At 35.6% G+C, this 26,626-nt stretch overlaps 1 protein-coding gene across 1 annotated transcript in view; it reads left to right on the top strand.

Annotated features, from left to right (window-relative positions):
- Positions 1 to 281: 281 nt before the first annotated feature.
- LOC150110262 (A disintegrin and metalloproteinase with thrombospondin motifs 16-like) overlaps positions 282 to 26,626 on the top strand; it is a 127,808-nt gene continuing 101,463 nt past the window's right edge. Inside the window, exon 1 of the mRNA XM_090398724.1 lies at positions 282 to 408. Within this exon, the coding sequence (XP_090254850.1) occupies positions 322 to 408 (87 nt within the window). The 5' untranslated portion in view covers positions 282 to 321. The remainder of the gene's footprint in view (positions 409 to 26,626) is intronic.

Below are 26,626 nucleotides of genomic sequence, written 5' to 3'. Positions count from 1 at the left end.
AGACTCCAATGGAATTTTCAATAGAAAATGTTTTAGAAATGAAATTCCATTCAGCATAGCCAAAATCACATCATGAGTGTGCAACTATAAAATAAAACAAATAAGGAATGCATACGTTAAGAAAAAGTTCAATTTTCAATAAATATCATATTGTTAAGAATACAAAAAAAGCAATTCAAATTTAATTTCAGCTCCGAACGTATGGGGGCAGCACCACCGTAGTTTCACCGCTAGTAAACAACGCTTCTTGGCGGCGTATCAGTAGCTCAGTTAGTTGTTCCTGTCGACAGCGCGTTCATAAGACTGTGCTTGAGTAATATCATGTTAACCTTAATAAACGAAGACAAGAAGTTATTGGAATCAGTGAATTTCATTTTGTTACTTGTAATGATGATTTCGACCGTGCAGGTGGGTGCTGACTATTTTTAAATGAAAAATTGAAAAAAACTATCATATTTTTACATTTGAAATGTAGTTAGAACACAGTTATTTTAAAATAAAAGTCTTGTGACAAAATAATACAATTGATATTAAAGAGAGCATTGTTGTTGTTTTTTACACAACTATCGAGTGATTGCTATGGTAACATCAATTGTTGCTTGCATTAATCTTTGTTCAGTGTACAAATTGACATAAGATAAAATGACAATATAAGTACTTACTCGCAATAATTAATAATCATTTGCATTATAACAGTGCTGTTTTTGTTTTCATGATTAAGTTAGAGACCTATAAAAAGACATACGGGTGAGTCTCAGAAAAAACAAAAAAGCCAAGGTTATTACACCATTAAGATAAATGCTTCAACTACTTTAAAAACAATAAATTAACAACGACAGCTTGGTAAACAAGTCTTGATTCTTTTAGTTGCGTGCTTCTTTTGTTGAAAATATTTAACTTGTGAGCCAAGAAGCAATGCCCATCTTCGAAGATCTGGAGTCGGTAACAAGTAGTCTGCTAGACAACAAGGGATCACTAAGTACTTTATCAGTGTACATAGGAGGCCGTTACTAGAAGGGTGAACGACTCTTCCCACCCCCCTCCTCTCGTATGCTAGTTACAGTATCAATGTCTTCTTTTGTTTTTCATTCCCCTTTTCTTTGTTTGCATCCCTCTACTAATTATATTTTTAATGAAAGTTTTATGAATTGAAAATATTTAGAGGGGTACACTTGAAATACGGTATAGTTCAGCGTTCAAATAATTTAACTCAAAAAGCCGAGAATGCAATGTTGATGATGTTGCTTGACACATCTTCCTACTGTTTTAATCTAGTATGAGCAAATATCGGCTTTGCTAGTCAATAAATGTTGGAATATACTACCTGACAACGAATTTCTCTCTATTGCAGAGCTGGTAGACATTTCAGAACATCAGGTCAAAGATATTGCAGAATGGAAGCCTTCTTGATGAAATTTTTTTATGTGTGTAAACCCTTTTTATGAGTAGATCTCAGATTTTGAAAAAAAAATAAAAAATAAAAAATCAACACTTAATTTTTTTAATGACATAAAATAATTCAACTTATTGAATAAAAGTATTTCACGTAACTTATTAAGTAGTCTTTAATTTAAATACAGTGATTGTTTTTCAAGTCTGACTACTTCTAGCATCAACAAATGATAGTAAGAAGTGGTCCTCTTTTTGTATGTATATATATATATATATATAAACTTTACTTAATAATAAATGCAAACATATTGAGGATTATTCGCATTTTTAAAATTTTATCGTATGTAAAATAAAAAAGATGAGATCAATAACTCCAGGTATGCAAAATCTTAAACCCATTTTTATGCAGAATGTAAACTCTAAAAGCAAATCCATCATGAAAGAAAAATTATTTTTTTCAAGCCTTTGGCTCTTCATATATTTAGTAATTCTTTTTTTCTTTTCTTTTTTTTTTTTAATTTCACAGAATTTCGGAATTCTCCATAACATTTTTTTTTCTAAAATTCTGGAAATATCACCTACCACTCTTCTTTTTTATTTCATTCTCAGAGGGATCTAATCTAAACAGCCGTAGGACAGAATCAAACTTGCAATTGAAGCTCCAACTGGGATGCATTTTAGCCAAAATGTGAAATCCCCAAAATATGAACTTCACCTTCACAATAAAAGCGTTCGCATTCATCTGATCGTAAATTTCTTCTTTATCAGCAACAGTCCCAATAGAAACTGTCAGTTCAGCAGGATCAATGCTCTCAACCGGCTCAAGGTTATTTATTTTCTAAATCTTCTCTTATCTGGGTCTTCCCCCACCTTTTCCGTTGTCTTCGTCTTGATCACTTTCCCTTGATTTTCATTTTATACATCCTTCTCGGTATTCATTGAAGTTGTTTGGACATAATGTCCAAACCACTTCAAAAGAAAGTTCGCAAGCATTTCCTCACATTTCTTATTCTATCTGTCCTTCTTTTTGCCAACATTGTCCTTAAAAACGCTGCATAAGCCAAGATGGACAAAAAGTAACTTATGTTAATTAAAAGCCTGAACTTCAGTGGTATTTCACTGTCCTAAAATAAACTGTTGACACTATTTTTTTTAAAAAAAAAAGGCTTTGATCCAGTCAAATCCTCCTTCTTTTTCGACATCCCCTGATCTGACCATTTATTATGTGCTCTTATTTCTTGATATTAATATGCTCATGAAGTTATGAACATATCGCAACCTCCGTATCCTTAGGAATATTTCAGAGAAAATATATCTAACAATAAACTTGACTTAGAGGACTCAAAGAATATTTCAAAAGTTCCATTTATTGGTCCGAGTATTGAAGTTGAAAGTGGCATCACGAAACAAGCAAGGCGAATGTTAGTATACGCTAAACATGCGTACCCAAAACGAGTATCTTATTAGAGTTGACATTGAGGTTAAAAATTCGAATCCTCTGTTCCGTTTACAGACTAGGAACAGTAAAAGACTTGGAACACATGAAAGTTATTGAGAATATAATGAGCTGAATGAGTTATGATTTAAAAACGGAATTTGAAGATTAAAATAATATTGCTTGCATTATGTCAACTCCCTTAATGGATAACTAACTTGTGTTTTTCACCAAGTAAACAAACATTTACTTGTGTCTGTGCTAAGAACCGAAGGTTCTGATAATGCTATTTTTATGATAACATACGGAACATTCTTCCCATTTTCGACAGGTTGTTTGGGATAAGAGCCCTTTGGAATAAAAAGGGCTCTTATTCCAAAGGAATGAGAGTTTTGTATGGCGCTATCTCTTTTATTTATTTGAAGTATAATACTGAAAGGCAAAGGTGGAGCAAGATCTTCGGCTTTTAACATTTTAAGGTTTGAAAATATCTTTGATTGATTTAATCCTGCGGTAGTCGAATAAATTGCACGGTAGGTAGCGTGTATCTACGAGATACATTCATTATTAGTATGTGCTAAAATGCGATAAAAGTTTTTTAAAAAAAAACGCTGCAAATACATGATGGTTTATTTATTTTCAGTTACAATCTAGAAATTATTTAACAAAGAAACAAAGAAAAAAAAACAACTAAACCAATACTGCATTGACACTGGAGGTCGCGGTACTATGAAATATCATAAACCTTTACATAACACGTGTTAAACCAAAACTGACCGCAAACAGTGTGGAATATCACTCGTAATATATGCATGCGCAGCTGCTCATGACCTCCAAGCTATGCACTGGATATGTGTAAGAATATTTATATTAAATAATCTGTTTGTATCTGTCAGATCACCCGCGATCTCCGCAGGGTTAAGTATCATGAGTTGTCATAGACTCCATCTTTTCGCTATAGCAGAAGTCATTCAATATTTTTTATCATTCAAGCTTGAAGATAATATTACTTAATGTTGATGCTGATTTTAAAGCTTATTGTTATCCAACTGTTGTTAATTGTTATCCAATAGATGATTATCAGAGTCTGAATTGCCTCAACAAACAATTTAATAGGCCATTAAAAATAAGGTAATTATTACAGTATGGGTTTCGCTAAATCTTATAACATCTATAAAGAAAGTTTTAGTAGCGTCTTTGGTTCCAAAGCAGCATTCTTCGCATTCTTCATTCTTTACAACAAGACCGTATTCTGTCGCACCGTTGATATGCGTAGTTTATGGGAGGAACTGTTTAAGGTAGCCGAACATGCTGTTGACTAACGTAAGTTAGGGGGCGAGAAAGGGAAGGGCTGTGACAAAGGGGTATTGATGGAAAGGACAACGAAGACCTTATCGCAAACTTGGCATCTAAGACTTACTCGATATCCAACAGCTTTATTTAGGTCCAGAATCCTGCGGCTGGTTATTTGATCTTGGCTCGTAAAAATATTCTTTTCAATGAAGATACAGCAGACCCTTGTGATTGGAGTCATAATTTTTTGGAATCGGTTGGAGAGGACAGAATGGTGGAGGTCCTAATAGTATCTCTTGCTTATCTGAAGGGAATAAGAAGAATATAGTTGGTGTGTAATTCGAAGGGTAACAACTCATTTTAGAAAAATATGAATTTAAGTCGTTTAAATTCTTCAAGAAGAGTTTGAAGGACAAAAAAAAAAAAAAAATAAAAAGACTTCCCTGTACATTAATTTTTCACAACCATTAAAATGGAATCATTAAATTGGTTGTGTAAATACAATCCATTTAATGATCTTTTATGAGAAAAGTACTAAAAACTTTTCAAGAAACAAACCATCGTTCCATTTTTAAATGAGGGCTAAACAACTTTGGCATTTTGAAAATGAAAAGATTAAATCAAGACCATGTGTTTCTTACCGAAATAAATTAACGTAATCAAGCAAGCAATCTGTTTGTGTGATTTTTATCCACGGAGAAGGGAAAATGAATCGTGGGGGGAGGGGGGAGAACTTCCTCGCGTAACATATACCAGTCGATGTGGTTGGTTATCTTCGCATGATCTCAAAATATACAGTTCTGAGTATCTTGTCTGTTTCATTTGCAAAGAAATCCATCCCAGACATTCGCATTATCGCAATTATGGAATATTTTTATTGCATTTCTTGTAAATAGGATGCAGATATATATCTTCACGAAATTCTATTAAAAGTCTGTTGTCACGGGATCGTTAACCTAAGGGATGATTTAACAATAAATGAGGAAAAAATGGTAAATCTTGCCAACAAACGTTCACGTGTGATTCTTCTGAATGCAGTGAATTACCTGAAGGTGAGTTAGTAGGTATCATACGGACAGAAAATCAGTTTTGTTTTGTTTTTTAACTTCCCAAAAGCAAAGAATGTACATTCAATAGACAGACAATAATAAGCTGTTTTTCTAGAACGAATAGTGTTCTGGACGTGAATCATTTTGGGTGCTGCCACCAGGTTTTTTTTTATTATTATTATTTCTTTCTCCCAGTCCGATTTTGTTTCTAATTAAGGATCTACTTATTCGAGTTGAATGACGTCTGAAAATAGTTTAAAATTAGTTCTATATGTTAGTGGAAAAGAAATAGTATTACTAAGACCTTTTGTTGACGTCTATCAAATTACTATAAGTCTGGCTTCTTCCTGGTCCGGAGTTCCAGGCTACCGCCAAGGTAGCCTAATCCTAAATCCCGTTCTGAACATAAAACACTCGTTCCCTGGCTTTACTTTTCTCAAAATCCTGCTAACTAAAACCTTTGCTGCTTGTGGATGTGACTTCATGCAGGTGTTAATGGTATCAGAATGATAATTCTATTGGGACTTTTTGATTTTATTATAATGGAAAGATAATTTGTGAATTCTGTGATGTTCAGAAAGAGGATTGAATAACTTTTACAAGAGGATATGCGAGAGATTAACAATCATTTGATTTATTGCAGACATCTAATCATCTTTCTAACGTCTAGATGCGAAGTAGCTAAAACTATATTTCATTTCCACAATAATATCGTAGAAACAGTTTTTTTTTTTACATAAATGTCATTTTAAAAGTGTCAATTATAGCGTTTTTAACGCACTTCAAATCAGATTCATACGACTCAGACTCCAACTCCAACAGAAGTTCAACGTTGGTAAATTTATTCTAAAATCTACCGCTTTAATTTGTACTACAGTACATTTTTTTAAAGTTAAAGGAATGAGAGAGAGAGAGAGAGAGAGAGAGAAGCCATTTCATTGGCTAATATGTCAAGCACAATAAAAAAATGAATTTTTAAATATACGGGAAAAAACATGAAAAAAGAAAGATGATAGAAGAATCTACTAAAATACAAGAAATAAATTAAATTAGCAAGTCAATGGACAACAAGAACTACCTTGCCAAGTAACAATCAATTTTTTTTTCTTCTTCTTATTTCCATGCGACTTGCAGCGTCAGGTTTTTCACTAGACGGAGAGACGGTCAAAGGTTGCCTAATGGCGGCAGTCTGCCAAAGAAACTCTCTCATAAGAACTTCAACGCAGCCTATGACAGCTAAATAAAATGCCAACATTGTATTGACATTAACGCGAAAACCTTCCATAAGTCATCTGGCGAAATCGTTCCTCCCCCCCCCCCACTTCCTTTCTAGATGGTGATTCAGAACAAGGAAGGTTGTTCACCTCATTGTACTGTAGATTAATTATTGAAGGTTGGGGGGGGGATTCTCATTAATATCCTATTTGAATAATATAATTAGGTTTTCGTTTTGTTGCTTATGTATATAAACAGCAAAAACAACACCTGAAAAAGAAGAAAGAACACAATGAAATGATGAATTCAGGTTGGATTACGAAAGGGCTGACAAGTCATTTCTCAGTGCTGGTTGTTAAAAAGACTCGAAATTCTTAGAGAGGACTGGAGATTTTTCAGGATACCTAGGACACTTAAATAGATCGGTTCTATCCTGAGGGTGGCTACCTAACTTAGCATGTTCATAATAAAAGCAGAGCAATTACCGATACCAATTCGAATATTTTTATTTATTCGTGTAGGGTTTTCTCCCCGTTCCTCCACTGTCCCTTAGGAGTGGTTGGTCCTTCCTAGTGAGAGATTAAGTATGTATTTTATGACTGTAGATCAATGTGTGTTCACGGACCGGTTTACCTGTTCTGAGGGAAGAAAAATCCGAGTTTCCGTGTGGAAAAACCCTCAACCCCCGTATAAGACCGGCTAACTCATCTTTAGTCGAAAGAGACCAGATAAAGGTTCCTCACGTCACTGACGGGAATCGAATCCAGGTCTTTCCGACTCCAAAGGGCTTCTTCCATGCTAACTGAGCTACGGAGGCTCTACCAAATCGAATAAACAGAGAATATCTCAGAAACGAAAGGTTTGAGAGAGAAGTTGTTACTCAAATTCCTGCTTGTGTACATGGTTGAGAATTTTTAAGAAGCCTCATTAGAGTTAACACTTTTAGTGTTGGAATAATATTCAATGGTTGGACTTAATGGGGTTTTAAAAGACTAAGAGATGTCCCAAACTAAAGTAATTATGGGGGGGGGGGTAAAAGAGAACATTTGTTTGATGTTAAGGATATTTGTTGTTTTTAAGTATACGACCGAAGCAACTTAAGCTATGAGGCCAGTGTGTTCTTTGACTAGTCTGTCTGTTTTGCAGATTGAAATCCCCGAATTTCCGACAAGAAAAACTCACTACTGATTTGAGAATGGCTAAACACAACTTCAATTCGATTAAAAAAAAAAATCTTAAACCTCGCATTACGACTAGAATCGAAACCAAGTCTTTCCTCTCCATAGCTCAAGAATATAAAATGTGCACACACACACACACACACACATATATACAAGGAAACGAAACTTTCCTAGATACATTAAAGGTTTCATTCAGATATGTCGCAATATATCTGCAGTATATATTAGCTATTTAGTTGATTTTTTGATTGAGTTGTAATAATACATAAATCAATATGTTCTTTTTTTTGTGCCTTTGTCAATTTTTATGCGGATTTTTTTCAAACTGAATTTCCAAAGACGATACATCGATCTATAATAAACAGTAAAGATTATTGTCTGATATCCTCTTTCCAGCTTAAGATTGTTCAGCTCTATATAATAAAAGCTTGCTCACAAATGTATGTGGACGACGCAATAGAAATTAGAATTAAACGAATAAATAAAACAATTAGCGGCACTAGCAAAAATGCACGTGTGTGAATTTCAGATGGTCATTTCTTTTATGTGAATTGCGCCAAAAAAAAAAAACTATTAAATTTGTTGTACATTTCATAGTGTGGGTGAGATAAGGAGGGTTTCGAGCCACTTCAGACCTTCAATAAGCAAGCTGGTGGTCTCACACGGAGCGATGAAATTCGTCTCTCACCTATTCATCCCTTTGGTGGAATTCGAACTATGGCTTGTTCTGTGTGGGTGTTTGGGGGCGGAATAAATACGCTTACCACCCTCTCAACATAGTTTAGGTTTGTTTAGATGCTTCAGCTCCTTCAAATCTTCAATAGTTTAACTTTATTTAGTTTTTTTTTTAACCAATTTCTAAGTTTTAATCTCAAGTCAAATTACCATCGTTAGTACCACAACTGACTCACGAATATCTGGTTTGGTCAAATACTTCAAGTCATTGTCAAACTCTCAAATCCCTGAGATTCGTCCAAACATTTGCTGTAAAGATCACCCAGGTTCGAATCTCTATGAACGAAAGGAGCATTTCTAAGGACCTTTTTAAATGAAGTAAGTTAGCTGGGCTCATATGGAAAAGTTTATCGTCCAGAAACTCAGGATTTTCATTCCGCAAAAACATACAAACCAGAGCACGCGCGCACCCACATACATACATACATACACAGAAGTCCCATAACCTTAGTTGCTTTGGCTTGATTTAAACGTTTAATCAGACAACTAATTCGTTCTCGTGAGGGGCGTCCCCCGATATGTTGTATGAGTTAAGCCTAACAATCATGTCGGTAATTAACTATCGGACGATTCCAAGCCCTTATATATAAGGGGGGGGGGTATGAACACGAGGGTTCTGCAGGACCTAACTTGGGATCACATACGACAGGAATTTCGTTTAACTCCAGACCATCACAACCTTTTCATCGCACAAAGATTAGAACACCCAGAAGAAATCACTACGCCATTAGAAAACCCCCAGTTCTTGTATTGTCCTTCTCGGTGGCTCCTGAAGGCCAAATACTTACCTTCATTGACTCCACTGATGTTTAAGAAATATGGAATCTACTCTTAATAATAAGAAGAATAAATAAATAAATAAACTCGTTCGATGGGGTTAGGGTAGTTCACAGAACAGAAGCCGTACACGTGCATTCTTCAAAGCTCATTTACATGCGGTGCTCTCATGTGTGCTGATACGAGAGTGATTATGACTTTTGTGGCTGCTCTATTTGGCCTGGATGTTGCCTTCCTATTATGCTAACCATTAGATGAGATTATAGTCCTTGACGATCTTTTCCCTACTATTTTTATCGTGTTTCTGAGGCTCTAGTATTCTGGACACTCCTGTCTTTACTGTACACTCTACGATATCCTTGAATTTTAAAAAAAAATGTTTTCATAAAAGCTTTTAAACAGGTCAGATACCTGAGTGTTATAAAAATGAATTTTATAACGTTCAGAGTTTTAGATTGTATGTGGGGGGGGCATATTTTGCATTTAAAATTAACGTGATCTTTGAATAATTCATAATGGAAATTATGAATAATTCAAGGTATTTAAAATGGATATTTCTTAGAAAAGCGGATGATGGTTTGCATTCTTCATCAATTATTGGAAGTCAGAATAATAAATAAATAAATTCTAAAACCGAACCTGAATTTAAAAACATAAAAAAGCGCTCATTTCAACGCATAAAATTTACGATATTAACAGCGGAATATTTAAACACTAATGTCTATCCTACAGCGTGTTCATCCTCAGCAATTTCGTTGACAAACTCTTGTACGACTTCCCCCCCCCTGCTTCCCTCCAAGTGTAACGACATGTCAAATGTCCTCGAGTCCCTTCGATATCTGCAACACAATGACCTCTCTTTTATGTGGACGCACCTCTTCGCAGCAGTCTGCTCTGTACACGAGTACACAGCGAAATGAGTGCGATAATTATTATAAATCGGTGTTATTAATTAAGGCTTACAAGAGAATGACACCTGAGGAATGTTTAAAATTCAGGGAGAGGCTAATGAAAATAGAGGCTTAACTCCTTAGGCTAAACCCTCGCTGATATTGCAGTCATTTGTAAGGATTTATTACAATCCCGAATAATGAGAACTCGGAAAGAAAGAAATCTACCTTAAAAAAAAAAATAAAAATAAAAATAAAAAAAAGATAGTACGTTCTAATCGCTTCGTTATCCCTGAAAGTAGATATCAACAACTTTATTTCTTTTTTTCTTTCTTTCTTTTTTTTTTTTTTTTGCAATTTATGACATTTCACTTGCTCGTTTCGATTTTGTTTTACAGTTTATTGCTGGCAACAGAGCTGAAAATGAGCCAATTGTTGCGTCATCGGTGACGTCCTCAAATAACGGCAGCTAATTATATGAAAACTACATATATTTTTATGCATTTTAAAACCTTAAAATGGCGCTCACACGTTCTATGCTATTCTAGTTACTTAGTGCTTTCTGCATGGTAAAGTAGATAACATCATCATCATGTTATCAAGCGATACTTAATAAGTTAATCTAAAGATGTCTAGCTGGTATCAATTTTATATTACCCTTCACTTATTAATAGAGCATCCATTAATCCTCGTTTATCGAAAAAAGGCATAGCTAATTAAACAACTTCCTTTATAATACACTGATGAATGAGAAAAATTAAAGTTAAGCTAGTTTTTTTTATCGAATTAATCTACAGTTTTAAATCATTTTAATGTTTCTCCGCCCATGTTTACTAATTAAATATTTGCGGCCCATTAAATTATAAAGAAAAGGGTGAATAGTATGCGTTAAACTAATGTGACCTGCACGCAAGTTGCAGAGAGGAACTATACGATGAAGAATCTTCTAAGTCAGCATTTTTTTTTTTTTTTTTGAATAAGTCCAACGGTTGGGTATTCTATACCTCGTAGATGAATTAGTGATTTAGCTCAAGCGCCGGGGTAATATTTCGTGGCCTCTTATGCTTGTGTATGCATGCACTGTTTCTGATGGTTGATAGGCTAGGATGATAATGATAGTGGTGACGATTTGTGGGCATTTTCAACAGCTTTTGTTTAGTCTCGTGGATAGAAGAACGAGTTTAGTGTTCGTTCAAAGTCTTTGTCTAAAATGAATAGCGGGAGACGGAGCAGCAGCGATGGAACACAACTAGTTTCTATGTAATCAGCGGCCTCATTGTCTCGTTTTTTGTTTTTTTTTTTCCTGAGATGGAATGATTTAGCAAACAGTCCTTTAATCACGAAAAAACTTTTCGTAATGAAGTTATGTCGGCTACCTCCCCCCCCCCTCCCTCCACACTGCCGTAAGAAGGATAATATATGCAGCTGTACGAATCTTTTCTTTTTTGCCGACTTAGGGAGGGGGGGGGAGAGTTAAAGATCAACAAGGTTAGTCAGTAATAACTTTAAAGGGGACCGGTTAATTCGTACGGCGAAGACGAGCCCGTAAGACATTTACGGAAAAACACTGACGAGTGTAGCTTGATGATGTTTGTGAAGTGCTTCCCAAGCCTTAACAATTTATTAGGTTGCGGGTCAACCTGCGTGGATTACGGTGTCTACGCTCAGAACTGTGCATTTCTCGAGGGATGTGTGTGTGGGGAGAACTGGAGAGAGAGAGAGCTGAAGATGTTTTGGCGCACGTGCTGGCAAACAACTTATATAAGACATGCTTGATGTCAAGCAGACTTTTTTACTGGCAACTCAGAATGATAATGGACTTTATTTCGATTGATTATAGCGGAACTCTAATAGATTACAGTAAATCGATATAAATTCCATTATTGTTCTGAGTTTTTGACAAAAAAATAAAACAAAATGATTAAATCTAAATCATTAGTTATTTACAATACTTATCGTGTATCGTTCATAGCATAGCTGAACAGCATAACTGACTTATTCGGTTCATTCACTTCATAGAAGCATGCTTAGTCGACAACAAACAAATTGTATGCACGGTTTTTCGTAAGAATGTATATTTTGCATAAATTAAAATTGGAATGGTAAATATTTGCTCTTTTTCTTGCCATCTGTAGGCCTACTCTAATATTATTATTATTATTATTATTACGTGACACCTCCAGGGAGTCCAATGACTCATCAAAGGAGAGCACTCTCTCTCTCTCTCTCTCTCCACCATTCAATCCACTCCAACTACAGCGAATCGCATCATCTACTGCCCACCACCACCACCACTAGTATTTTCACAGACAATCACCAACATCTATGCCTAGGCGGGATTCTAACCCACAGTCGCTAACCCGAGTGGTTAGCGGATACGCTAACCACTCGGCCAACCAGGCTGGCAAAAAAAAAAAAAAACCTCTCTGAAATTATTGTTTATAACAATTCCCTATGTTTGTTTGTTTTTTAAACATAACATTTTTTTCACATGGTTGTTTGTCTGTCCGTTTTACACTTACGCATATACTCACACCGTATGCAAGCTTGCGAAACTAGATCCGACAGATATAAGATAGTTAATCTTTATGTAGTCTGCTATGTCTGTGTATTGCTTGTGTTCTGACGGGTTTGTGGAATCAAAACCCGAATTTCTTGGAGGATAAACTCTCCATCTCCTTATGTGACCAGATAACTCACTATTTGAAAATTCCTAGACGGGATTTGAACCCATTCCAACCAAACGGCATCGTCAAAACCAACTGAGTTACGGACACACATTCATTTAGCTAAAAAAATAAATGATGCATAACAAGAAATAATATTCTTGCTTTCATCCTGAACATAATACACAGCGGGACACACGTCAGAAAGGAAATGTGGACATGTGCTGAGCATTGTGGGATAATGGGGAAATATGATTGGAGAGTTATCAGCCTTCGTATGCAAGTAGTCTAGTTGGGAAGTCATAGTCCGTTCAAAGTTTGTTCAAGGATAAAAACAAGAATTACAATCGGATATTACAGTCAGTATCACAAGAGAAGCAGTCAACTTAAATATAACTAAATGGGAAGAGAGAGAGAGAGAAAGAGACCTTTTTGAGAATAATAAAAGTAGTCTTGTTAAAGGAATTTGATAGTTTCGTATTCAAGTATGTATTGCTCGTTAATCTTCTTATACACTCTTTCGTCTTTGAGGTCGAGGCTATCCTTTATCGCGAGATTCAAATAACAAAGATCAATAACCTGTCTAGTCAGGAAGGCATCGCTTAGTTCTATTCACATTACGCGGCCTGTTTTATGTGATGTAGTCGGTCATTATTTCTTAAGGAAAATATCGTACGCCATCTCCAATGCAGGACAATATATGCGTCAAATACTTCCGAGGGTTAAAAGAAAATAAAATAACGTAGCGGGATCTCCCGCAAAGCCGTCTTTGATCCTGACTTCCGCATCTCAAACACACACACACACCGACTATTATCGGAATGAGTTTCATAAATCTTTGAGAAATTTCGGTGTCACCTTGTACGAGGTTGTAGTTATCGAGTGCGTTAAGGTAGATAGATGGCACCTGCAAGTGATTGTGAATATTAACAGGTTTATGTAAGGTCATGTGGAGGGGAAAATAAGAGGTTACTGCACCGAAACGGGTTCAGCCACGGAAATAAGTTTTAAAAATGAATCCAAAAATGTTCACTTTGGGCATATTTCTCGGTTATAGTAAATAAATATGCATGCGTAATTTGTAAAGGATATTGAAATCCTGTTTTATTAAGTGTGAATCATGTTAAATAAAAAAAAAAAAGGTCGAGTGGGTTGATAGATTTTATATGACGTATTCCTAGATACGATATATCGATATGGAATATGGAAAAGAAAATAATAAACCTTCTAACAACTTTTGTTACAGGATATATATGTGGAGCTCCTTGAATGTTAACTTTTTGAGGATCGATAGACAGCCAAGCTCCACCCGTTATCATTACTGACAACTGAGCTCAAGACCATCAGTGAATCAGGACTTTTAGGGGAGAGAGATTACTGTAGACACGGGTTTCAAATAAAAAGAGTCAGATATTCGAATCACTTTTCCTTCAACGCAAGCTCAAGTCCATCTAATCGTTATTGGTCACGTTGTTCTAGACCACAACGTTCCGGTTTATCCCAAAGATGTACTAATCGGTTGAGATCTTTGACTCTCTATAAGCCGTTCAAGTTTATTCCGATAGTTTTCATTATTAGCATGTGCAGTATGAGATGATGCATTGTAATGCTGAAAGAGACATGACTCTATTCCGTAAAATCGTTGCAAATGTAGAAATTTTCATTATCCAGATATACAGAAGATTGTCCAGATAAATTTAAGAATCATTTCGTAGTACTTAGTCTTGTAAATAAGAAATTATAATTCCATATACTTTTTCGCTACTTGCGAAAATGAAATTTAAAAAAAAATCCCATAACCAGATTGAAAAAATTCGTCCGCCCTGAGACAATTTGGTCTAAATATCATCCTCATTGTACGAGAGCGCCAATTATATTTATTAGATTAGTTTCTATTTTTAACTAATCGTTGATGGCTGGCACGTTTCCAACAGAATTTAAGAATGCTGTGATGTTACTAGTTCATAACAAGGGATGCAAAAATGATCTTCCTTCTCCTAGTTTTCTCTGAAATATTAGCGAAATTAGTGAAAAATAGAGTCGTAATTTTTTTACGAAGAAGAAAAAAGAACTTCTCCAAGAAACAGATTAGATTTAAACAAAAAGCAAGATTTATGCTACCTTGTTTGCTTTTCAAAAAGGTTATTAACTATAACGATACTAAAAACAACAAAAAGTTACATTTTGTTTTGATATAGCTGTTTATAGAGTACAGAATTCTAAACAGGGAGGAACCTATCTCACCCTATTGCTATCTCTAATGTCTCTAACACGCATACTAACTAATAATATAAAGATACTACAGTGAGTTATAAATATACTCTATTAAATATCATATCACTTAGACAATTGTCTATCTACAGGATACCGCTATTCTTAAAATCTGATAATCATTAAGGATCAAAGTTACTTCTGTAGAAAGTAGGCTTGAAATAAATAATCCCAAAAGATCAGGGAGTCCATCTAAGTCTCGTCCTTTTTAGAGGTCGAGTTCACTGATTAGGGGTTTTAGGCAATTTTTATTCAGCCCGCTTGCCATTCCTCTGTTGCAAACGTGTTCACGGGACTGGTTTGCCTGTTTGAGGGATGAACAACCGGAGTTTCCTGGAGTGAAAACCCTGTCACCTTATGAGACCGGCTAACTCACCTTCAGTCGAAAAGCTCTGATAAAGGTTCTTCGCGTAATAGACGGGATTCGAACCCAGCAATATTCCCTCTAATTTTTGCCGGCCATGAAAACATTTTGTGCGCAAGTTTCTACTTCTCAAGCTCAGTCTGTAGTAGCTGACTGTGCTGTTTAGACAGTAGATACTTAAAAAAAAAAAAAAAAAAGCTCAACTTGCTGACATCAATGTCGGTTTGCTCACACATCAGAGGCCTAAAGTAACCGAATAAATTGCATTCGAGTGGAGACATTGGAGAAATTATGATTTAGAATAACTGACAAGAAGTATGATTTTCCATGTAATTCGTCTTTATAGTACGTTCAAAAATTATTTATTGCAGATTAGAAATAATTTCTGAAAGCAAAAATTTTATATGTGCTGTTACTAGGCGTGTGCACTCCCTTTTTGTTCGGTGTGCACGCGCACACCCATCAAAAGGGGAGTGCGCAACTTAGAAGGGAACATTGGAACTCAAGTATTTCTGCGTTATATAGAGATATATATGCTGCGCGCGCGCATGCACACACACACACACACACACACACACACACACACACACACACACACACACACACACACACACACACACACACACACACACACACACACACACGCGCGCGCGCGCGCGAATGATTCCAGTATTCCAGTGCTGTATCGACCACTCACGATGTCCTTTACACCAGATAATGTCCATTGTTGATTGTCATAGTTCTGTTAGGTTTATGGTGCTGCCACGCTTCTATGGAAGTAGAAATTGCACAGCTATTTACAAAGCTATTAGCCTGAATCCATGTAGATTCTCGGAACTCCTAGTTGACTGTTTCTACATAGGATTGCCACTGTCCCCATATCGCCCTTCTGAGCACCTTTTGGTCGCTTGATGTTATCTTCCTTAATGTTTCTGTGCATTTCTTTGACTGATGTGGATCTTCACGTTTCCATCGGCTGACAATATTTGCCCACTGGATTTTGGATGATGTCAGTATCATAATAGACAGGCCACTGTTGTAGCAACTTATTATAATACCTATGGATCCTAATCAGTACTGCTTCAATATGAATATTAGAGACAGTAATTGTATAAACCATCAACTTTACCTCACCTATTCTCCCGTACAGAGAAAGAATTTGTTTTTCCAATTGTCCCTTTTATTTGACCTTTCTCTATCAAGATGCTTTTCAACAAACTTCGGAAAATTTTAAATTATTTAATTTTTCCAGCCTGAATCGATAATGTTGGATTATTTGCATTAAAAACTCCCCTCTAAATCGAACAGTCGACAAATACTTGTACAACAAAACGAAAGAAGGAATAGTCTGAATTAAACGTAACTTTTGTTTCATTGCTTCCTGGGCGAGGTTTTAAGAATTCTGATTTTTTGCCGTCAGCAAAAAAAAAGCTTTCCAAGATCATTAGACACGTCTGTCTTCCATATTATCTCATTTATTGCCACTGGCCAGGGTGGAGGTGACAAGGGTTCAGACTAAAGCTTCTAGCCCGGACAGCTATAACATAGTGGGTTTGGCTGTTCATTCTATACTACCAGATGGCCCTCTTATCGCATGATCTACCTTTCAGTGTGGGCGAGGAGACGCAGTAAGTCCATGAAAGATACATTAAAATGCCATTAATATCACAGTCCCCATTGGCTAAACACGTTATGGATCAGAAACGACCAGCTTTAGTGCAGAGAAAGTAGACATGATATCTTGATCGCTGTCCACTAGCGATAAATGAGACGAATAACAGGGGATTTAAGGAAGGTGTTTTCTGATCTCAAGAAAACTATTACTTTCATATTGTTTGTGGGGCCTCCAAAGATTAACTACTTACTTTATAATACTACGTAGTAGTTAAAATTTTTCCCATGAAAGTTTGTTGCCTTTTGTGGGGCTAATTAGGACTTTTTGAAGGCTAAAACGATCAGATAGGCAGACCTCTAATAATTATATTAATTAAGAAATAACTGGATTTTTATATTACCTAAAACTAGATTAACGGACCTTGAAATCAGATTAATTACTGGGAAATTAGGACATGGGAATGACATGTTGCTACTGCTGTTTGATATTCAGGAGCGGAAAATGTGTTGATCATCCTTGGATCAGATGAAGAAAAAATGAAGAAACAAGATGAAGAAAAAATTGAAGAAAAGAAGATGAAGACAAATTGAAGTAAAAAAAGATGAAGTAAAAAATTTTTTTCAGTACACTTTTATCCCGCAAGAAAAATACTGAAAATAGTACTTTCTGCGACTAAAATTCCCCCCCTCTCTCTCTCTCTCTCTCTCTCTCTCTCTCTCTGTGGTTAAGGTAAAACAAAAAAGGTCCCTTGTCGGAATTAAGCGTTGTATTCGCTCCAAATGTTCACCTCGTCAAATCGCTTGACAGCGCTGGTCAAAATGTTGAAGTGTGAGTTTCTCTCCTCTCCTACCGCCTGTTTTTTTTTTTTTTTCCCGTTCATATGATGGTAGAGATTGCTCATCAGCAATTGCGAGAAAATTAATTAACTGTGCTTCTCATTAATCACCTGCGTGCCATCCCTGACTACTGCAACGTACATTCTGTTGAAGTGATAAGTGACATTGGCTCTTGAAAGGGTTTGCTTCTGCAAAAGAATGCAAGAGGGGGAGAAATGAAAGCGAATGGCATCCGAAACACGTCGTGTATTCCTTGAAGAATTTGTAAGTCAGCAGTAATCGAACTTCAAATAATTACATTCTCTCTCTCTCTCTCTCTCTCTCTCTCTCTCTCTCTCTCTCTCTCTCTCTCTCTGTAGTGTAACGCTTTTGTAATAGTATGTAACGCGTGAATATTGACGATGAAAGACTTGTGGATGTTGAAGAAGATGAAAAAGACCCCAGATGTGGATATTTTAACACAAAGATGGAGAAGATTGTAGATATTTTAAAAGTTGAACTATGAATATCTACGAAAGTGTTCAAAATTTGTCATAAATATCAAAATAGTTTATTTCATTTTTCTTTCATGACGTTGTACATGAAAACAATGACGTCACAGATGCAAGCAGAACTTGCTGTAACCATGGTAACATAAATCTTAGTCAAGTGAACAAACTAAAGCATTTTGGATAGAGGTGGTTATTATATATATTTATTAAGATAAAGTTACGAATATCATAAATATTACAATGTTAATCTGTTGGGTATTGTTTTTGGCCTGCTGATTTAATTAATATTTTTTTGATTCGGCTAAAAACTCGACCTTGTTTATAACATTTTGAGTGAATTCGAATAGCTGCAAAGAAGCACAGTTATCACCAAATAGGAAATTTCTCTTCTCGCTATATTCGACCAAGATGCTGTTCATTATGTTGGACGACGGGAAAAGAACAGACAAAATTAGCATGTGATTCACAGCGCGTATTTAAACTCAAGGTGATACGAGGTGGGACACTTTGGTAAGGCAGTCATAGTAAAACTTAAGAGTTCTTATTTATAGGATTGCGAGGTCATATATCTTCGAAGCGTAGGGGAAATGTCACAGAAATCGTGAATCTCTTTAAGATAAACAAAAATGGAAAGACCATGAGTGATAGCTGCTGGACCATTTGTTCTAGACGATGCTAATAGTCGCACACACACACACACAACAAGAACCAATGTCAAACGGTACACGAGTGCATTCACTGTAACCTAACATGCAGCTGGTTCTAGTTAACAGACTGATTCATGATTATTTCTGTTAAATTTAGAAATTTTGACGGGAACGCTTAACAGTTTTAAAATTGCGACTTCCGTTATATGTATTTTAGTTTGCCATTTTAGGGCAAAGGCTCGGTTGACCTAAGATTTATTATATTTAAAACGGCAGATTCCGACGGAATCCTATTTAGAAATACCAGCGGTACTGTGGAAAAAGGCCTTAAAGGAAAGAAATAAACTGATTCAGAGAAAAACAGTTAAATCTTACTTCTTTTTTGGCTTGAAAGTTTTTTTAAACTAAAGTTAGCTAAAGTTTAACTAAAGTTTTTCCCCTAGCTTTAGTTAAACTAAAGTTAGGGGAAAAAGTTGTTCATGAATCTTACAATGCAGTTTTATTTTCCGTATCCAAACTTTCATAGTAATAACAGAATCTTTTCGATCTGATATGTAAATATGTGAGTAAATATATATTTTACCTGATCCCTGTAAAGCTAATCTATAATACATTAATACCGTGAATAAATTAAGGGTTAATACTCCGAAACCCTTGCCCAGAAACCAAACATTGAACTATTTCAAACCACTTCAGGCTTCCAATAAGGCCGCCCACCGGGCATTGAAATTCATCTTCAATGCCTGGGGGGGGGGGAAAGCAGTGGTGAACTATCCTGTAAAAATCTCACCAAGAACAGTTTCTGGACAAAGCCTACAAAGCCATCTGGATCGGAAATGACTGAAAGGGGAAAATGGGTTTGATCCTATCATCATGTTAGGAATGTTTTTCGTTGTCCCTCAAAGTTTAACGGCCTAAACTAGCGTGGAAATGAATTTAACGTGATCAATTTTAAACACATTACATTAATATGGTTCATTAAGCTAATTCTGATATGGTTTGACGAAAATGTAACTAATTTGTTGGCACAGTTGAGACAATTTTTAACACAGCATAAAATTCCACTACATAGTTTTTTTTTTTTTTTTTAATAGGAACCAAACGTAGCATACAATCAACATGATTTAATAACTGTTGCATATTGTACAAAAGTATAGGATCGCAATAGTGCGATACTCTTGCACAACAGTGAAGCAGATATAATAATACTATCGCCATTTGTGGAAAATAAATTAATACTAAACACATACTACCACATACTAATAACTAAACTCATACTACCACTGAATAGTAATTATTAGTGGAAATTGGACTGCCTCAATGTTACCAATCTTCAAGGCTAACAAATTTAATCATTTTGAAATTATTTATTTACATTAGATTATATTTATTTATTTATTATTTATTTATATAGGTATTTATTTTATTTATATATTTATTTATGATTTTAAAATTACTAATTAAAGTTTTTGAAGTAATGATCGAAACGTGTGTTGTGCGCCCGCAGCGCGCACACACATGTTGCGCGCTCGCTTACAATCCGACTGACAAGAGAGAATAAAAACCTTTGTTAGTGCTGTTAAATACATTTAAACCGACTACGAAAGTGCCAAAATATAGGTACAAAGCCATTAAAGGACATACCATTTGAGTGGAGCCATCATATATTATTAAGAACGGGCGAAACTGTTATGTCTAGAAAGCATTTTCTTTCCCAGCTTATCAAGACACCCATAAATAGACTGCGCATCTTCTCTCTAATTGAAGATGACTGCCGCTGTAGTAATTTCTTTATAATTATTGCAATGAACTTAATATCTTTTTCGGATCTAAAATGATCTCCATATTTCTTCTAAAATAAAAGTGCTAAGTTGCTCGCTTCAACTATGTACAGCAGTAATGTTTTTCACACCCATCGTAATCTGCCATCATAGTAACTCTTGTAAGAATGATCTAAGTGTGTGTATGTGATGATTGTTGATAAAGGCAAAGGCAGACGAAAACGTGTTATTAAGTACGTGTAGAGATACCATTCCTACTGCTGATAGGATTGGATTCTTTTTTGTCTTATCTTCTCTTGATCTAAAGAATTCTTTAAAAGTTCTTTCCTCTAAATAAAAAAAAAAAAAAAAAAAAAAATTATCTTCCGACGGGGATATTTATAATTTAACTTTTTTTTTTCTCTGAGATTATCAATTTCGAATTTATTTTATAAATTTACCATCCTTTCCATGTCCAACAAAAACTCTTATCTGACAAGCATGGAGGCCCAAACTGGTCTGATGTTGTTGATAAATGCTCATTCTTCCCCCTTTCTCCTTGGCAAGGTACGATTTACGCCATTAAAACTGTAATGATTAATCTGAAAACCTCTCCGAAGATAGGATGGCGTCATTCGCGTTATCTTCTTAAGGGGTAATATAGGGGTTTTCATTGAAGTAATGGCAATGAAGACTGCAGAAAGATCTCTAAATAATTCAGACGTTATCAACATCTAACAACTGGACTCCCACGCCCGATTATATTCTTCTTTAAACTCAAGAATTATTTTGGCAGTTCAACAGCGAAATTTGTTCTAGAAATGAATAACTATTAAAGGATCCCTACTTTATCGCAAAATCTTTCTCAGACAAAGAGTCAAAGAATGAGACAGGTTGCGAACATCATCCTATAAGTTGTGGTTTTGCTAAATAAAACATCACAACTCTGTTTCAGGGTAGGTGAGAAAAGAGAGTTGAGTTGCTATAACACATATGACCTTCGGGTAGATAAGGATGGGTTCAAATACCGTCTAGGTTGCAATGAACCTTTATACGGGTGAGATTAAAGTGAGCTATTAACCAATCTCAAGCGGAGGTGGCAGAGCTTTTTTCATCCCAGAAACTTGACGTTTTATATGTATATAACTCCAAGTCATGATATCGATCTCGAAATAAAGAAAATCAGTATGCAATGAAAGAAAGTCCTCCTTACAAATATTTCCTGCAAATTCACAGACAAAATAAATGTTTTAACGTTGTGTTTGAAACTCATCTGTTTTCCATTTGAACTGTTATTTAAACAGAATGTTCTCAAGGGCGCTAGGTAAATATTAAACCAATCCTGTACTTACAAATGGTTGCGTATTTTGTTTTCAGAATTAAAATTAAAGCAACTATAATACGTTTTAAATAAAATTACAATTTAATTTGAAACTTATATTAATAGTCAACTTTCGAGGCAATAACCTTCTCTAATATCATATTTTCGTTCGTTTGGTTATTCTCGCACGTGTCAATTACTGAGCGGCACAAAGAGCTCCACTATGAGCGACACTTGATCCGCATGTTGGACAGTTAACTGCTAGTCGATCACAAATGTTGACAACTTTCGAGTTGTTTATTAATTCATTCGTCAATGCTTAATTTCACTAATGTTATGAGAGTATCGAATTTGCTTGTCGACGCCTGAAAGAAATTAAAACTACGCTGATATTATTTTTCGTTATGAATATTGGAGCATAATTAATTTTAAAGAAAACATATGCTTAAAAAAAAGGAAAAGACTTTCTGCTAGTGATATTAATCTGGAGAATCACTTAAGATAGAAGGACTGACGAAAAGGATTCTCCTGCATTGCAGCATTTTGCACGAGGTTTTGTGGTATTTTGGAGGCTTTGGAGAACTGGTTATGTGAGTAAAGACGCTGTCAAGCATCGGGCTCTCAGAGTACAGTGTGTACCTCTCGACCTCTTGCATCGCCCCCCCCCTCTCCCCAAAAGTATGCATGTTAATAGTCGTGATCCCAAAACTTAATGAATTCATTTTAATTTTAACTTTAATCGAATCGTTTTTGCACCCAGCAGTTTAACTACTGGATGTAATTTAGTGTATCGCTATTTCTCAATTTATTTCCATTTAAATCGGATCATTTCGATAGCAAAATAAAACAATATTATAGTTACTTCGGGATTGGTTAACCTCTCTCCAACCCAATGAGCTGTGGGCTCGAATTCCAGCTGATTAACTGTAATAATTGGAATCAGACATGATAGTTTAAAAACAAGTTTTTTTTTTTTTTTGAGTGCATAATTATTATAACTGCACGGTGAATTAAGCGCAAAAGGAAGAACAAGCAAGAAATAATGTAATGTCAAGGGGAGGAAAAAGCGATCAAATATTAAATGACTTGGGAGTAAAAACGCAAAAACTCAGTTTTGTAGATTGGGAGGTTTCACAACCATATTATTCGGCCATTTTCTTCGCCACACAGAGACTGATTATTCTCCCCCCCCCCTCTTGAGAGTGAGAGGTTGTAATTACCTTAGCTGGCATACATTTTCATACAACTTTCCGATCCCACTATCAACTGTTGACTAATTCCGAAGAACTATTTCTAATGTGAAAACGTGCGTGATCAGATCAATAAATCACTCGCAGTGTCATTTAAAAACGAAGTAAGTGTGCACTTTGTCTCTTGGACACTTCTCCGTTAGTACCCAATGACGTCGAACTGTCTCTTAAAACGAATAACTTATCTTCGAAGATGCAGTGGCCCGTGACAGAACTTAGGTGGAGAACTTGTGTCCTTCTGATGACTCTATAATCACCCCCTACGTCGTGCCACCAGTTGACCTACTGATGAATTCACGACCTTACGCGTGATTACGGAGGCCTCCGCAACCATGGCACACTCGGCTGAACTCTGACCTGCAATTCACATTGAACCACGCCTGAAACGTGTGCGATAGTTGAAACGCGCGTGATGTCGTTCAGTTCCTATACGTTTCTAGCAGTTAAGAGGGACCAACGTTTGATATATTACCATTCGAGCATTGCTTAAAGATCTCAGGCACTGTAATTTGTTTTTTTTTTTTTTTTTTTCTGTTTCCTTCTTCGTTTCCTTATCTGTATTCCTAATGTCTTAAGAAGCAGGTTCGTGATGATTCAGTTCTTTTCAGAACACACCTATCCCTGCCTTTTGTGATAGTTCACTCAAAGAGAGAGAGAGAGAGAGATTCCTTTTCTGAGATTACCTTAATGAAAATTCTTCACCACACTGTATAAATATTAATGCTTTTTAACCCATCATTCACGTGTACATTTTAACGCGAGGTTCAACCAACTTTACAAAAGTTATGTGAAGAAATTGAAAACGATGTATAAAACTTTTTTTTTTTTTTGTAACGACAAGAGTGCTCTTTCACTATAAGAAACATGTTTTGGTTGTTTAAAACAACCTTGTCTCTAATCAAATAAAATTTACATCTGGCAACATGGCTTATTTGCTGCTGATATTCTAAATCAGCCGAGTTTCACTGCAACACATAATACTTGGTCATTGATCAAAACTGCGATCTCTCTAGGGACTTATGTTTTGTTCATTCTGATGGGAATGATCAATACTAAATATGGGATGGAAGTCCAAATGTTTATACGTCTGCACAATGACCTGCCATGCTGAACCGGAGAAGATAAAGTGGAAGTTTGTATTCGGTCCTGTTTAATTCCTCATAGATTCACACTGTACCACGCATACTTTCGAAACCAGACCTACGGAATAGGGTGTTTAATCCTTAAGAGTTTTTCACGCCATTCCAACATGAATTAGTCAATAATGACCATGTCCCTTGCCTATAGCCTCACGCCTAGATTCAAATCTCGTCTAGGACACGATGAACTTTTATAAGAGCTTTCCAAATGATGATGAGTTAGTCGATATCATACAGAGTTCGCAGGATTCCAAAACACCAACATGGATTGTAGATTGGTACTTAAAGTAAATGGCAAATAGCATGCTAGAACTCTCCTTAATTGCATTCAATATCATTCGCATTAATTAAATTACGTCATGTTTATTTTTTCAACAATTCCTTCAGTTTTATTCTTTGCATTTGTTCATTCCTCACTACCAAATTAATATCAATAGTCAATTTAAACAAAATAGATGTTTTAATCCGGTATTATTAAATGGAAAATTCGGTATAACTATTATGCGTTTTAAGTATATTTTTTCTGTCTATTTTGAATTCTTGTTATAACGTATTTCGAAAGTATTCGCTTTTTTGTGTCTAAAGTAGCATCCGATCGACCCTAACGTAGAATGTAAAGTGCATTAAACTTTTAATGCTACAAAAATATTTTCAGCAGTATGGCCGGATGGTTATTTTTTTTAATTGTTAATTAGTTTACATAAGTAAGAACTTAAATGCTGGGAAACTTAATTTGCTTTTAGTATGTTTGTACCCATAAAAACTTTTCGCAAACATTTCTTAAAAACACAATGTTATCTTTGTGTTTGAGTACTTAATAAAAATGTGCTGTTACATATAAATGACCTTGCAGATCTTGAGTTCAAGTAGTGCTTTTTTTTTATGTTCGCTGAATAAATTACAGTCCTGTTTTACTTAACTGATTTAGTAAAGTAAACACTTGATATAACCTTCTGTCAAAGAGTTCAATGCAATCATCACATCGTTAGGAGGGCACTCGACTTCGTACTGTAGATGAGTTAAGGCGTGTGCTGACTTTATTGTTAGTTACTCCACTGGCATCCTAATGAAAGATGGGAGAATTTCGTATAGAATTATACGAACAGTAACCGAAAGATATGATGCATTCAGTCGACTGTTTTTATGGGTGCTTTTAACTTTATGTAATTATTTATTTTATATGTTTCTTAATTTTAAGAAAGCTTATTAATAAAAGTGGAGGTATTACGAAAAGTTAAGGAATAAATGGGTAATTGTAAATACTTGGGTGTTCATTTGATTTACGTAATTACCAGAAGAATTTCAAAAAGGTTTGCTAACCCAAGTTGTTCACTATGAACAGATATAAAGCAAGCTTGCTTCAGTTAACTTAATGCGTGCTGCTCTCTGCTATTAAAATAGGAAAAGCAACTCAGGTACATTGAGACAGAATCTTTGAACGGCTGTGAGTCGATACTACGTCATCTGAAACATGGTGGTGCAGTGACGTCTTAAAATTTTATTTTTGTGAACACTTCTGAAATTCACAGCGTGTTGAGTAAATTATGAAGGGTCTTATGATCTTGAAACTTGGGAGATGTTATTTGAAATCTGTCAAAGACCATCATGATGAAGTGTTTGACGAGAAAAGAGGTGGTGCTCCAGCAATGTGAACCACGCAAAAAAGTGTCTGCCGTCTGCCGTACTTTAGCAAACAAGCGATATTTCTTTCGAACTCAATGCCTTCGAAGTTGGCACCTTTCCTAACCGTGTGCGTGTGTCTGTATGCTTGAGCGTTTCAGCATGGGAAGATCTATCACAAAGCAGATTCCTCATGTCTTGAGTAATGACCATCTTACAACAAGTGCATGCCTGTTTACCGCTCGTCTGTAGAGTCAGCAGCAGTAAGGTGACTTCTCTGACCTTTTCTTTCGATGAAAGATGGTTGCGTTCATTCGATCTGCAGTTTCAAACAGCAAGCGCTTGAGAAGGTCTAGTTCATAACTTGTGATATTTCTTAATTAAGAATTTCAATGAAACTACTTTAAATATCACAAGATATTTACTATTTGCTGCATCTAGCCTATTATGGCATTCTTTCATCTTAGATAGAATTTTAATTTGTGATACTTATTTGAATTAATCTTTTCCCCTCACCTTCCTTTTGTATCTCTGCGTGTGTTTAATACTGTTGAAAAATAACAATTAATACACGACTAAAATTCTAACGGTAGATGTCGCTTTAAGAATTGCATTCTTGTTTGGACTTCACTCTTCGAGTGAGTACAGATTGTAATTTGCAAGAGTTCAATAAAAGGGA

Source organism: Typopeltis vanoorti, chromosome 1 (genome assembly GCF_054136105.1).
Source record: "Typopeltis vanoorti isolate ZY-2024b chromosome 1, IOZ_Tvanoo_1.0, whole genome shotgun sequence".
Taxonomy (NCBI): domain Eukaryota; kingdom Metazoa; phylum Arthropoda; class Arachnida; order Uropygi; family Thelyphonidae; genus Typopeltis; species Typopeltis vanoorti.
This window is presented reverse-complemented; position numbering and strand designations above follow the sequence as displayed.